This window comes from Lampris incognitus, chromosome 5 (assembly GCF_029633865.1).
Source record: "Lampris incognitus isolate fLamInc1 chromosome 5, fLamInc1.hap2, whole genome shotgun sequence".
NCBI classification, from domain to species: domain Eukaryota; kingdom Metazoa; phylum Chordata; class Actinopteri; order Lampriformes; family Lampridae; genus Lampris; species Lampris incognitus.
In genome coordinates, this window is record NC_079215.1 from 24,392,261 (window position 1) to 24,404,841 (window position 12,581).

The 12,581-nt window shown below is 39.3% G+C and overlaps 1 protein-coding gene across 1 annotated transcript in view; it reads right to left on the reverse strand.

The window, feature by feature from the left end:
- Positions 1-10,970: 10,970 nt before the first annotated feature.
- LOC130112914 (protein sidekick-1-like) overlaps positions 10,971-12,581 on the reverse strand; it is a 329,381-nt gene continuing 327,770 nt past the window's right edge. Inside the window, exon 46 of the mRNA XM_056280437.1 lies at positions 10,971-11,276. Coding sequence (XP_056136412.1) covers positions 10,971-11,276 — 306 coding nt within the window. The remainder of the gene's footprint in view (positions 11,277-12,581) is intronic.

The window sequence follows — 12,581 nt, forward strand, 5'->3', positions numbered from 1 at the left end:
GGAACAACTTTTGGATATAGTAGGAAATGAACTGAAGAAACCAAAGAGTTGGTTTGATTCAAATAAACTAACACTAAATTTAAGCAAAACAAAATTTATAATATTTGGGAATCGGTCAACAAACTCAAACAAGAAGCTTATAATAAATGATGTAGAAATTGAAAGAGTGTCAGAAATCAAATTTATTGGAGTAATAATAGACAATAAATTATGAGAAAAAGAGAACAAATCTCTCTGACCAAGGCACTCCGTGTAATTAAAATGTCTTTATTTGAACTTGGACATATCCAAAAAGGACCTAAAAATGCCCACGCGTAGCGGCTCGGGCCTTCTTCAGGGCATAGTGAGACAAAACAGGGGTGAATGGTTTTTGTGCAGGCACAGAGCACAGGTGGTAGTTGCTTGATTGGATCTGAAGCAGTCAATTGCTAAGACCCACCCCTCACACAGATCCTAGAGTGCAGTCACGTGCCAAACACAGTTCTTTGTCTGCTTCCTCCTCCTCCGCTTGATCCACCAACTCGAGCCTCAGTCTCTTTTTGACAAAGCTCGACTGGAGATCCGACTGAAAATGATGGGAGACCTCTGCAGTGATTCTCCCAAGGCAGTAAAAGACATCGCAACAACCATGTCTAAACTCAATCCACAAACAAGGGCTCTTTTCAACGAAGTTGAAAAATTCATCACACTCTGCCTAAGTCTTGCCATCTCAGCTGCTTCATTGAAGAGGACATTTTCCGCTCTCTCTGCTGTCTGAAGACATGGTTACGCACAACTATGGCGCAAAAAAGACTGACCCACCTTGCTCTGATGCGCGTTCATGGAGATATATTGGCCAGTTTGGACAATGATGCCCTCATGAGGGACTTTATCAGCGCCAACCCAGAGAGAAAGGCCACGTTTGGAGTTCTGCATGCAGGCCAGCAGTAAGGCAAGACAATTATATATTTCTTGATTGGAGATTGTGGCTGATAGGTCTATGTGTATGGGTTGATTTTTATATGCTGTCGCTGTGCAGCCTGCAGCTGTTTGGAGATTGCATGTGGCTGATAGGCCCATGTGTTATTTTAGTTTGATTTTTAGGCTATATGCTGCTGCCGCGCAGCCTGCAGTTGTGTTTTGGAGATTGTGCAAATATTCAATCATTTTGAATTTGATGCCTGCAACACGTTCCAAAGAAGCTGGGACAGGGGCAACAAAAGACTGGGAAAGTTGATGAATGCTCAAAAAACACCTGTTTGGAACATTCCACAGGTGAACAGGTTAATTGGAAACAGGTGAGTGTCATGATTGGGTATAAAAGGAGCATCCCCGAAAGGCTCAGTCGTTCACAAGCAAGGATGGGGCGAGGTTCACCACCTTGTGAACGACTGCGTGAGCAAATAGTCCAACAGTTTAAGAACAACGTTCAATTGCAAGGAATTTAGGGATTTCATCATCTACAGTCCATAATATCATCAAAAGATTCAGAGAATCCGGAGAAATCTCTGCACGCCAAAAACCAACATTGAATGCCCATGACCTTCGACCCCTCAGGCAGCACTACATTAAAAGCCGACATCATTCTGTAAAGGATATTACCACGTGGGCTCAGGAACACTTCGGAAAACGATCGCCAGTCAACACAGTTCGTCGCTACATCTACAAGTGCAAGTTAAAACTCTACCATGCAAAGCGAAAGCCATATATCAACAGCACCCAGAAATGCCGCCGGCTTCTCTGGGCCCGAGCTCATCTGAGATGGACTGACGCAAAGTGGAAAAGTGTGCTGTGGTCTGACGAGTCCGCATTTCAAATTGTTTTTGGAAATCATGGACGTCGTGTCCTCCGGGCTAAAGAGGCAAAGGACCATCCAGATTGTTATCAGTGCGAAGTTCAAAAGCCAGCATCTGTGATGGTATGGGGGTGTGTTAGTGCCCATAGCATCATGGGTAACTTGCACATCTGTGAAGGCACCATTAATGCTGAAAGGTACATACAGGTTTTGGAGCAACATATGCCGCCATCAGGGATGGAAATTTGCACCCGCTACACGCCAAATGCGGGTGGATTTGCGTATTGGTGGGTGAATTTGCTCAACCTACCAGCCACGGTGGCGGGTAAAGAAAAGTAGTAATTTGTGACGTACTGAATCGCGAATCTGCCTTATTTCCCCCCCTATGACCCGCCCTACTCTGCCTCTGATCGGCTAGTACTTGTTGCCATCGTTGGTTAGCCAATCAGAGGCAGAGTATAGGGATGCTTGTCTTGCGAGTCTGCTAATTCACACAGATGCTTTCGAGGATGAGGAGAGAGCCAGAAAACACGATGTGGCGTTACATCGCAGGGGTTAAGAGGTCTGCAGAGAAAACATCCCAGCAGGAGACACAGGTTTAAGAGGCGAAGACGAAACGAAAACTTTTTTTTAATGAGAAGTGGAGATTAACTGACAACGGAGACAGAGAGTCCCGTGATTGGTTAGTTTACGAGGAGACAAGCCAGACAATGTTCTGTTCGGTATGTCGTCAACACGCTTCGGATGCCAACAAGAAAGCTAACCGTTTCATTATTGGGACTAAAAACCTAAAATTGGAGGCCATAAAAGACCATGAATCATCCAAATGCCACATCCATGTAATAAAGATAGTACAGGGAAAATCGACCCCACAGGATACCGCTGCCACGAACACGTCCCAGTTGGAGAAGATGAGCCTACTGTTTAGAAATGCCCACGCAATCGCGAAAAAAGGAAGGCCACTTACAGATTACGTGTGGCAATGCAAGTAAATCGTAATTTTTAAAAAATCTATTCACTAACGTTAGATTAAGTGTTGAATCGAGGTCAGAATATAGCTGTCATGTAATGTCATTAGCTAGCTAACGTTACATGTAGTTAGCAAGTAAATCGTCATTTACTAACGTTAGATTAAGTGTTGAATTAAGACCCATACTGGCACAATTCCTTCTACTTGTTACAGTCTTGGTTTATGCAGGGCTGCCAAGTTTCAACAAAAGTTAAGAGTGAGACTCTGGTGAGGGGACTTTTGCCGGCGATAGGTCGCCGGCAAAAAAGTGGCCTTTTTTAAGGTGGATTTAGAGGAATATCTGAATTTAAATTAACATTAGGATTAGACTGTTGTGATGTTGTAATGTGATGTTGGCCTCCTCATGCTCTCTCTCTTTACTCGGAATAGTGAACACATAAGAAATATTGTCAATTGCTAGAAAGAATAGAATACACAGAGTCCAAGCCTACATTAGAATTAGACTGTCGGATGTCATGATTCAGTCTTATTCTGTCATTTGTATTCAGGGAGCTCCTCTCAACCCAATTATTTGTGCAACTTAAAAACCAGTTTCCTGCTATTTTATATAGTGTTCATAATTGACCAGCACAAGTAGAAATGAAAACAATTGTAAAAAGAAGAATTTAGACAAAATATATTTATTTATAAAATGTCAATGAATACAGAACCAGAACAATAATATAAAAAATAAAATAAAGTGCATTTCTTTGTTTGTTCAGAGCACAAGGCTCAAACTATGAATTCAAGCAGTTCCTTTAACCCTTGGGCACCCCTCCAGAAAATCATGACGTTTTACCCTCGGTGCAAAAAATGTTCAGTTCCTTAAAAGTGCTATAAAAATATTACACATGAATATTTTTTTTCACTTTCAATGCATTAAATCTTTTGACCAACTTCAATACTGATCATAACTATTAAATTTACAAGTATTTCTTAAGTAATTTTAACCCTTTATTGCCTTTTTGGGAACATAAAACCATAATTATTTAATGAGAAAAACATGAAATATGACATTTTCCATATACTAATTGCAACCTGGAATTTTTTGGGGGATGGGTGACAACCCTAGTTAAACCCACCAAATGACATAATAGTCATTTCAACAAACATTGACATACCCGATCTCAAATGTTCTAACAGACACTGAGCTAAACTTCTGCTCTGGAAAGTTAAAAGTTTAGAATTTTAGATTTAGACTATGTGGCAAAATAAATCACATCCTGGTTTTTATAAAAAAAAATCATCACCTCATGTCAAGAACTATTAGATCAATTTCATTCAATAACACATTCAGAGATTTATTCGTGAACCAAGTATAACAGAAACCAAATCAGGACATTCGCCAAAAAGGAAAGCTATTGTTCTTCTACAGATTTCTGACAAGTGACTGTTCGAATATTTTCCTTTTCAACTGCAAGATATCACAGCAGCCTGTGTAACGTTACTCCTGCTCGGACTGAGTGACTATAACGCATTTTATTCTATAAAACTAACGTATTTACTATTTCGTATCATCAAAATGAAACGGTTACCTACCGTTTTCTTTCTTCTTATTCCTCTTCTTCTTCTTCTTCTTCTTCTTCTTCTTCAGTGGGGTCTTCTTCTTGTGAAGCTTTTATTTTATTTTATTTTATTTCGTGGTGTTGACGCTATGACCCGCCCTACTCTGCCTCTGATTGGTTGATACTCGTGGTTGCCTTTCATTGATTGGGTTGGTTAGATTTAGACATGAGGACTGATGATTGGTTAAGGTTAGGGTAAGAATATCTGGGTCAGCCAATCAGAGGCAGAATAGGACGGGCTCACCCCGGAAAGCCAGTGACGGACCCGAACTACGGCAGGCCGCAAGCAGCATCGCAAGTTGTGGAAATACTATATAGAAGTGAAGGGAAAACGTTTATGAGCGTGTGAAACAGCAAGTGTGGCGTGTGAAGAGGCATAATTGTGTGACTCTCACTCCCAAAGGGTGAGACTTGGCAGCCCTGGTTTATGTAATAATAAAGGGAATTTTGGTGGCACTGATACACTGGTTATTTTTTGACAAATATGTTAAATGTTTTAAAGGTAGTGTACACAATTTTGAAAACCATAGAAGAGTAAACTAGATTTTGAAAATATTATTTTAAGAGTTTAAATATTTAAAATAGCCTATTGCTTGAACATTGTAGATCTTGTTTTATCATTTTTCACATGCAGTTACACACTGCCGGTTAAAACAAGAAAGTGGCTGGTAAAAAAACTGAGTGGCTGGTAGATTTTGGAATCCACCAGCCACAGTGGCAGGTGGACAAAAAAGTTTAATTTCCACCCCTGGCCGCCATCCAAGCGACGTCTTTTTCAGGGACGTCCCTGCTTATTTCAGCAAGACAATGCCAAGCCACATTCTGCACGTGTTACAACAGCGTGGCTTCGTAGTAAAAGAGTGCGGGTACTAGACTGGCCTGCCTGCAGTCCAGACCTGTCTCCCATTGAAAATGTGTGGCGCATTATGAAGCGCAAAATACGATAACGGAGACCCCGGACTGTTGAGCAACTGAAGTCGTACATCGAGCAAGAATGGGAAAGAATTCCACCTACAAAGCTTCAACAATTAGTGTCTTCAGTTCCCAAACGCTTATTGAGTGTTGTTAAAAGCAAAGGTGATGTAACACAGTGGTAAACATGCCCCTATCCCAGCTTTTTTGGAATGTGTTGCAGACATCAAATTCAAAATGAGTGAATATTTGCGACAAAAAAAAAACAAAAACAAAGTTTATCAGTTTGAACATTAAGTATCTTGTCTTTGTAGTGTATTCAATCGAATATAGGTCGAAAAGGATTTGCAAACCATTGTATTCTGCTTTTATTCACGTTTCACACAACGTCCCAACTTCATTGGAATTGGGGTTTGTATTTTATTTTGTTATTTTAACATGTTCGAAATAAAATCAATCAATCCCCAACCGCATTATTTAGGTGTGTTAGTCCGACTTCGAGAAATTCGATTTAGTACGATTTCAGTCGGGACTAACACGTTTACATGTATTTTAAAAGTCCAGTTTTAGTCGGACTAACACAATAAATTGACCTTTTCTAACATCATGTAAACGTACTGACTTAGATGAGTGATGGAACGTATCTGTCAATAAATGTTAAATCCAGATGAACTAATTCAACCTTTTTTGATTTTCTTACCTGGATTACTGAGCACGCATAAAGACATTCATCCAATCATCCCAACAGTTTCCAAGGCACGTCAGGTTCGAGTCAAATGGCAGCAAACAAAAAGTGCAGGCTCTGAACTTGGGTTAGCATTACCAGTAGGGGCATAAACAGCACTATGCTAAAGGTATTCTTTTTACGCACCTGTAGTAAATCCCAAAGACCCCCATTTCGGAAACGACGCAGCAGTTTGCATGGTGAGCGAGCCACATTTGATTCTTGAGTAATGTCTGAAAGTAAGGTTACATTGAAATACATGACTTTGCTGGTCCACGCTTACCTTATTTTTTAAAATCTTTCCACCCGCTCCCGATTACATTCGCCACAATTTACCATCTTTACGCCGGGCAGAGGACAGCAGGAACGCCTTCGGTTAACGGGGTGCATGCGCATGCGCACTGCGGTTGTTTCTTCTTTTTCTTTTTCTACCTACCTTATTCTTCTTCTTTGTTTTATGGTGGTTGGCAAATAATGTGGCGCGCATTACCGCTACCCAGTAGCCCTAACAAAATCAAAACGTTTATGGGATCTGGAGAGATTACCACATACAACCAGCAAGAGTCTGTACATTTAACAAAAACCCAAATCTCTAGGATTCTAACCGTAATTGTAAAATGGCTTATAAAATCCAAACACGAGCTATACGAGTTGAAAATAAAACCGTTTACAGAGAATCAACACATCCACTTTTTACCAAACTAAGAGTAAACTAAAGATTTGGTTGATTTTAAAACAATTCAAATTATATACAGAGTAATGAATCAGTAATTACCTATTAGTATCCAAGTGTTGTTCCAACGGAGATAAAGTAAACAATTTGAGAGGAACCTGTATATTACAAACAAACAAAAACAAAAACAAACTACCATGTCACTGTTACGACCAAGGGAGTTGATTTGCAGGATAATTACAGTGAGAATCTGGAAAAATGTGGTACTTTATCTGAACTTGTATTGTCTGGGGTTTGTCTTTTACCCATTTGTCTCTGTCCGTCATGGACCCTGGGTCTGCAGTAAAGTTTTGAACTAAAAATAATCTTAGGAAATAAAACATTAAACGGCTATGAGACTGACCTATACGGAGCGGTATTACGGACATGGTGAGGAAAAATAAAATTAGGCCCCTATTTTTTCCTCACCATGTCCCTAATACCGCTCCGTACTACAGCCCAATGACCAATTTTATTTAATTTAATTTATTTTTTGTCCAAACGGGTTGATTTGTTTGAGTCGACCGAGACATCGCGGACTCTGATGGCTGTAAATTGGAACTTTCATTTTCTATTATCAATGCATGAACCGTATATGGGGGTAGGAAAGTTCTCAACTTCTTCTTACCCCTTTTGAACATGATCGGTATTATTTGAGTTGCTTATTTGTCGCTTATATGTTGCCGATGATTTAGTTTATTCTAATTTGTTTTCTTTAACATGCTCAAACTGATTGATTGGTTGATTGAAATGTGCACATCATACATTCAGTCAGGTTAAAAAAGTAAACACTTTATTTTGTAAAAGAAAGTACTAGTGTTAGTGTAGCAGTATGATGTAGCTATGTATTTGAATGCACAGTGGCGGCCCTTACATAATTAAACATTCTGAAACACAATGACTGTACATTGTTTACGATTAAGTGACTAGAATCATATTTTAAGTTATATAAAATATTCTGAATTTACTAATAGATTGTGTATGTTTTATGGGATAATAATTGGAATTGTGTGTTGCAATGTCTTCTAACAAATAATAATAATAATAATGATGATGATGATGAAATGAAATAAAAACATAACAGGAAACATATATTATCGTGTGTTTTCCCAGTGCTTGTGCTGGTTTCCCTGTCTGTACTCTGGTTTTATGCCACAATCTCTCTGAACTGGCAAAAGTTTTTATTTATTTAATTTATTTTAAATGCTTCGGAGCGGCTTGGCAAAAGTTTTGAATGAGACTTGTGATGGACTGATGCACTGTGATTCATGTCGACCTGCCTTGTCTCAAAGTAGGATAGGCTCCAAGCCTCCCACAACCCTGAATTAGATTGGATATAGAAAATAAATGAATGTATATATTATTTATTGTAGTATATCTTTAGCAACACACATTAATAGCACTTAATAAAACAGTGTTGCAAAGTGCTTCACAAATAAAACACTAATAAATAAGGACAACAAATAATGATGTATGCCAGACATTTGTTGAAACCAAACACTGAAACTGTCATTCCAAGTTCCTCAGATGGTCCTTTCAAGACCTAAAACCTAAAAGAAAATGAATGTAATTTCTAAATTTGTTCAGAAAACAGGCAGCCAGTGTAGAGAGTCTAAAACACAAAATCTTCATTGATAACCTTTGTAATCGTGGGGAAGTTAACTGGGCACAGTTCTGGGAATAAAGCACTGCATTTGTGGGAGTGCATAAAAAAATCCCTAACACCTTGAAGAAAGCCTTGAAGAAAGCTAAAATATATATATATATATATATATATATATATATATATATATATATATATATATATATATATATACTTAGCACAAAAGGTAAGGGAATTTGATTTGGTAGATTATTTCTTTGTTGTAAAAATGCTTCTTGGCAATAAATCTTATACCGTTGGAAAGCCTGTTTATTTCCCTTTTAAATGGTGCCACATTTGAAAGGAACATGCATTTGTGGGATGAGCAGCAGAGCTGCGTATGTGGGTTGCACTCATGAAAAATTTGTCAAATCTTCTCTGCCAATGCCAAACAGCTTATTTTGCTGTTGCTATTGACTCTTGTTTTGAGCTTCTGGCACCCCAGGTGCTGACAATCAGGTGCCTGATATTAGATTTATTGCCAACAAGCATTGTTACAACAAAGAAATAATCTACCAAACACACATTTCCTTACTTTTTGTGCTAAGTTTATATATGCAAAAATGTCAGAAAATTTGTGTTACTATTTCCTTCTTTTACTTTTGTACTTAATTTCTATTGCGAGGCCCTTCAGAAAGCAAAGATACCTAGTTACTAATGTCATCTGTCAATTCAGGGTTACTTCAGGTGAAATCTCAAAACTTTCCTCAAGTGTCTGTGGTGTCTGGGAATGAAAGATATATACATTTTTTAATTTTTGCAGTTAAAAGTTGCAAAATGTCAAGAAATTTCTTTAGTTGATTCATTTTATTGTACACACCATGTGCCACTCAAATTATGCCAAGATGGTGCAGAGATTTGTTCATGCTTATTGAACAACACAACACTGAGCCAGTGTTTGACAAGGACCATTTATTCACACACTGTATGGGACTCAAAACAAGCATGAGAGAGGGGGAGGGCACTAGGCGGAAGGGAGTATTGTTTGAATAATACATAATCTATTAATCATACTAATGACTGAAATTGCAATTTGTACTTGAAGAGAAGTAAAAGGTGTGTGTGTGTGTGTTTGTGTGTTGAGCTGGGAATCAGGCCAGAAGCTAGGATATAATATATCTATGAATGCTCAATCACTCTCTCTATTTAAACAAATAACCCAAAATACCTTTCGATTCTGTAAAATTCATTCATTAATCTTCTGCCATTTGTCGACAGATGATTCTTAAAAACAAACAAACTATTTTGACCTCCTCGCCCCCTGTCCCCTCTCCCTCTCCATAGTGAATAGGTCGGTGGTAGCCATGAGCTTGGCACCAGTACTGTGCTCACTAAACACTCTGAACTACACAAACCTGGCTGAACTACATACAATAGCACAAGTAAAAAGGTGTCCCCTGTACAAAATCCATCTTAAAAATACACACAGACACGCAGCTACACACGTTGCTTAGCAGTAAACAACAGAGACGGATGAACAGACCTGTAAACCAAGTAAACACACACTCATTCAGATATGCACACAACTACACATTAACATTCACACACACACACACACACACACACTCACATGGACAATCACACTTAGAAGAAATTAAAAAAAACAAAAACAAAAAAGCAAACAGAAATAAATGTGTGTATATTAACTCTTGAGAATGAAATGGGCAGGGCTAGGCTCAGTGCAAGCATTATGGCTTGGGAGGCTTGGGTATGAGAGATGTTGACAGCAGGCAGTAAACAGTACAAAAACATTGTGTTACACTTTGTTACAATCCATCAGGGGCCAAACCTTCACATGTACCACTTGCAAAGTGTGCAAAAGTCACACATCGAGAATGCCTTAAAGTCTTGAGAGCCTCTATCCACACACTCTTTGTCTCCCATTCAGTAAAAAAAAAAAAATCTAATGTTTATCTTTTTTCCCCCTCTGGGTGGTAGTCTTTTAAAGCTGACAACTCCCTGTTCGTTTATATGAACCAGTCTGTCAATAAAAGATGTGCCCTTCTGTGCCATTTTCTAACAATTCCCCTCCCCCTTTAAGTTTCTCTCTCCCAGAGAGAGATACAGAATTGGTTTAGGAGTGTGTGTGCATGTATTTATATGTGTGTATTGCAGAAGAGAATAATGAAGAGTTAGCACTTTGCTACAGTTCCATTTTTTTCTGGTTCCGCTGTCCTTCCATTCTCTTTTCCAAAGTTTCACAAAGTGACACATTAAAGTATCACAGCACAAAAAGCACGCTCTCTCTCTCTCTCTCACTCATGAGAAAGAGTCTGTGGAATAGTCATGAATATGATGTAAATGTAAATGTGTCTGTGTGTATGTGTGTGTGTGTCTGCAGAGTGGGAAGGTAACTGTGAGTGTGCACAGTGAGAGAGGCGGGGAAGATTTGGAGTGGACCATACACTCTTGACACTTTGAGGTTCTTGTGAGCTGGGGGAGGGGTGTGTGTGAAAGTTTAGGTTTAGTACTGCAGGGCATGAAGGGGTGTTTCATCATTGACCTCTTCCAGCTTTCCTTGTCCTCCTCTCTCCTCTTCTTTCTTACTGTTGCCCAACACACATTGGCCCCTTTTCCTTCATGTTGTGTAAGTGTGTGCATTATTTTTGTTGTTGTTGTGCATTCTCTCATGTCACACAAAGGAGGAGAATCCTGTGACAGGGGTGCGTGACCCTGGGGGGTTAGTGTTAGGGTTGACATGTATATGCACAGGCTGGCCTGTGGGTGTGTATGCACCGCCTGTGCTGTGCTGGGTAACCACGGTCTGGTAGTAAGGTTCTGTATCTGCACTGGCACACTCCTCATAGCCAAAAGGGGCACTTATTCCCTTCAGACCTTTGGGCTGACGTTTCCACGAGTTGTAGTAGGTGGAGTCGCTCATGTAGTGGTTGACAAAGGAGTGCTTGGGCTGCTCATCCTCATAGTCACTGTCTGTCAGCTAGATGCAAACACAAAACATGACCACAGTGGTTAGACTTTAAATGATATCTGTATTTTGACAATACAGGTCTTATTTTCATAGTTTTGCTGTTGTGCATATCAGTCATGATATCGTTTTAATCACCGGCATCATGTGGAGACGGGACCATCACTGGACTCAGCTTTACAATGGTGCCATATGGGGCACCACAACACGAGCGGCAGACATATTTCAATAAGGCCAATTCAACTAAATTACTCAAACCATGTATGTGGAATTGAAAATGACAGTGAAAGTTAAAAGTTATTAACTGAAATGTTCATTACAATGGTCAATCCCATTGCTGAGCTACTTCCTGGTTCATCTTGCAGGAATGACAAGCTTACTACTTACTGTTGTTAGCCATGTATGCATGCAGTTTTACTGACAGTGTATGTGGCTCATCTTTATATAACCTATTGTGTAAAATCCAAATCCTAGGAAACCTGCTGCAGTGGCTGAGTATTCATCTGATTATTAAAAGGGTAACTGGGTTAAATTTGACTTTTTGAAACATGTCTGACACTCATGTCCAGTTGCTTCGTAAAATGCTGTTATTAAGCTGGGTCCAGCTCTGTTGCCATGTCCAAAATTTCCACATTGAACCCTGTGAATAAAATACCATCATAGTCTATATGCACAACATCAAAAACAAAAATAAAACCCAAGTTGTAAAATAAAACCCTGAATTATCCTTTAACACAGTGGTTCTCAACCTTTTTGAGTTGCGACCCCCAAGAATAATCACGTTGGTGTTCTTGACCCCCCCCCCCCGCCCAATAGTGCTGGGACATTTAACTCACAACACCCAAATGCAAACACAATGATCACTCATATACTCTCTGCCCAAGATTATCCAGGGATTACTATAATATAACACATAAAAGCTACCAAACTCACACAGGAAGACCACTTTGCCCATAGAATAAACAACAACTAATTCAACTTTGGCTCTAATTAGTGTTTTTAGATTTACTGAAATAACTGCACCTCATGTACACACACTTTGACTCTCACAAACACACTCAAGAAAATCTATTCTAAGGCAAATTATATCACCGGTACAGATGATGTACAGTAAAAACTATTCCCCAGTCTAAAATATGTCATTTTATTTTTCAAATGCCACCATGGAACTGCCATTGTGAACTATGCATCACAAGTTGTGGTCACTCACTCATGGACGCAAACTGTAGTCACTTAACTGCGAGCGCGTCCTACTAAACGTTAGTCTTTGATATATTAACTATATACATGAACCTTGCTGTTCTGGACTGCACCTGC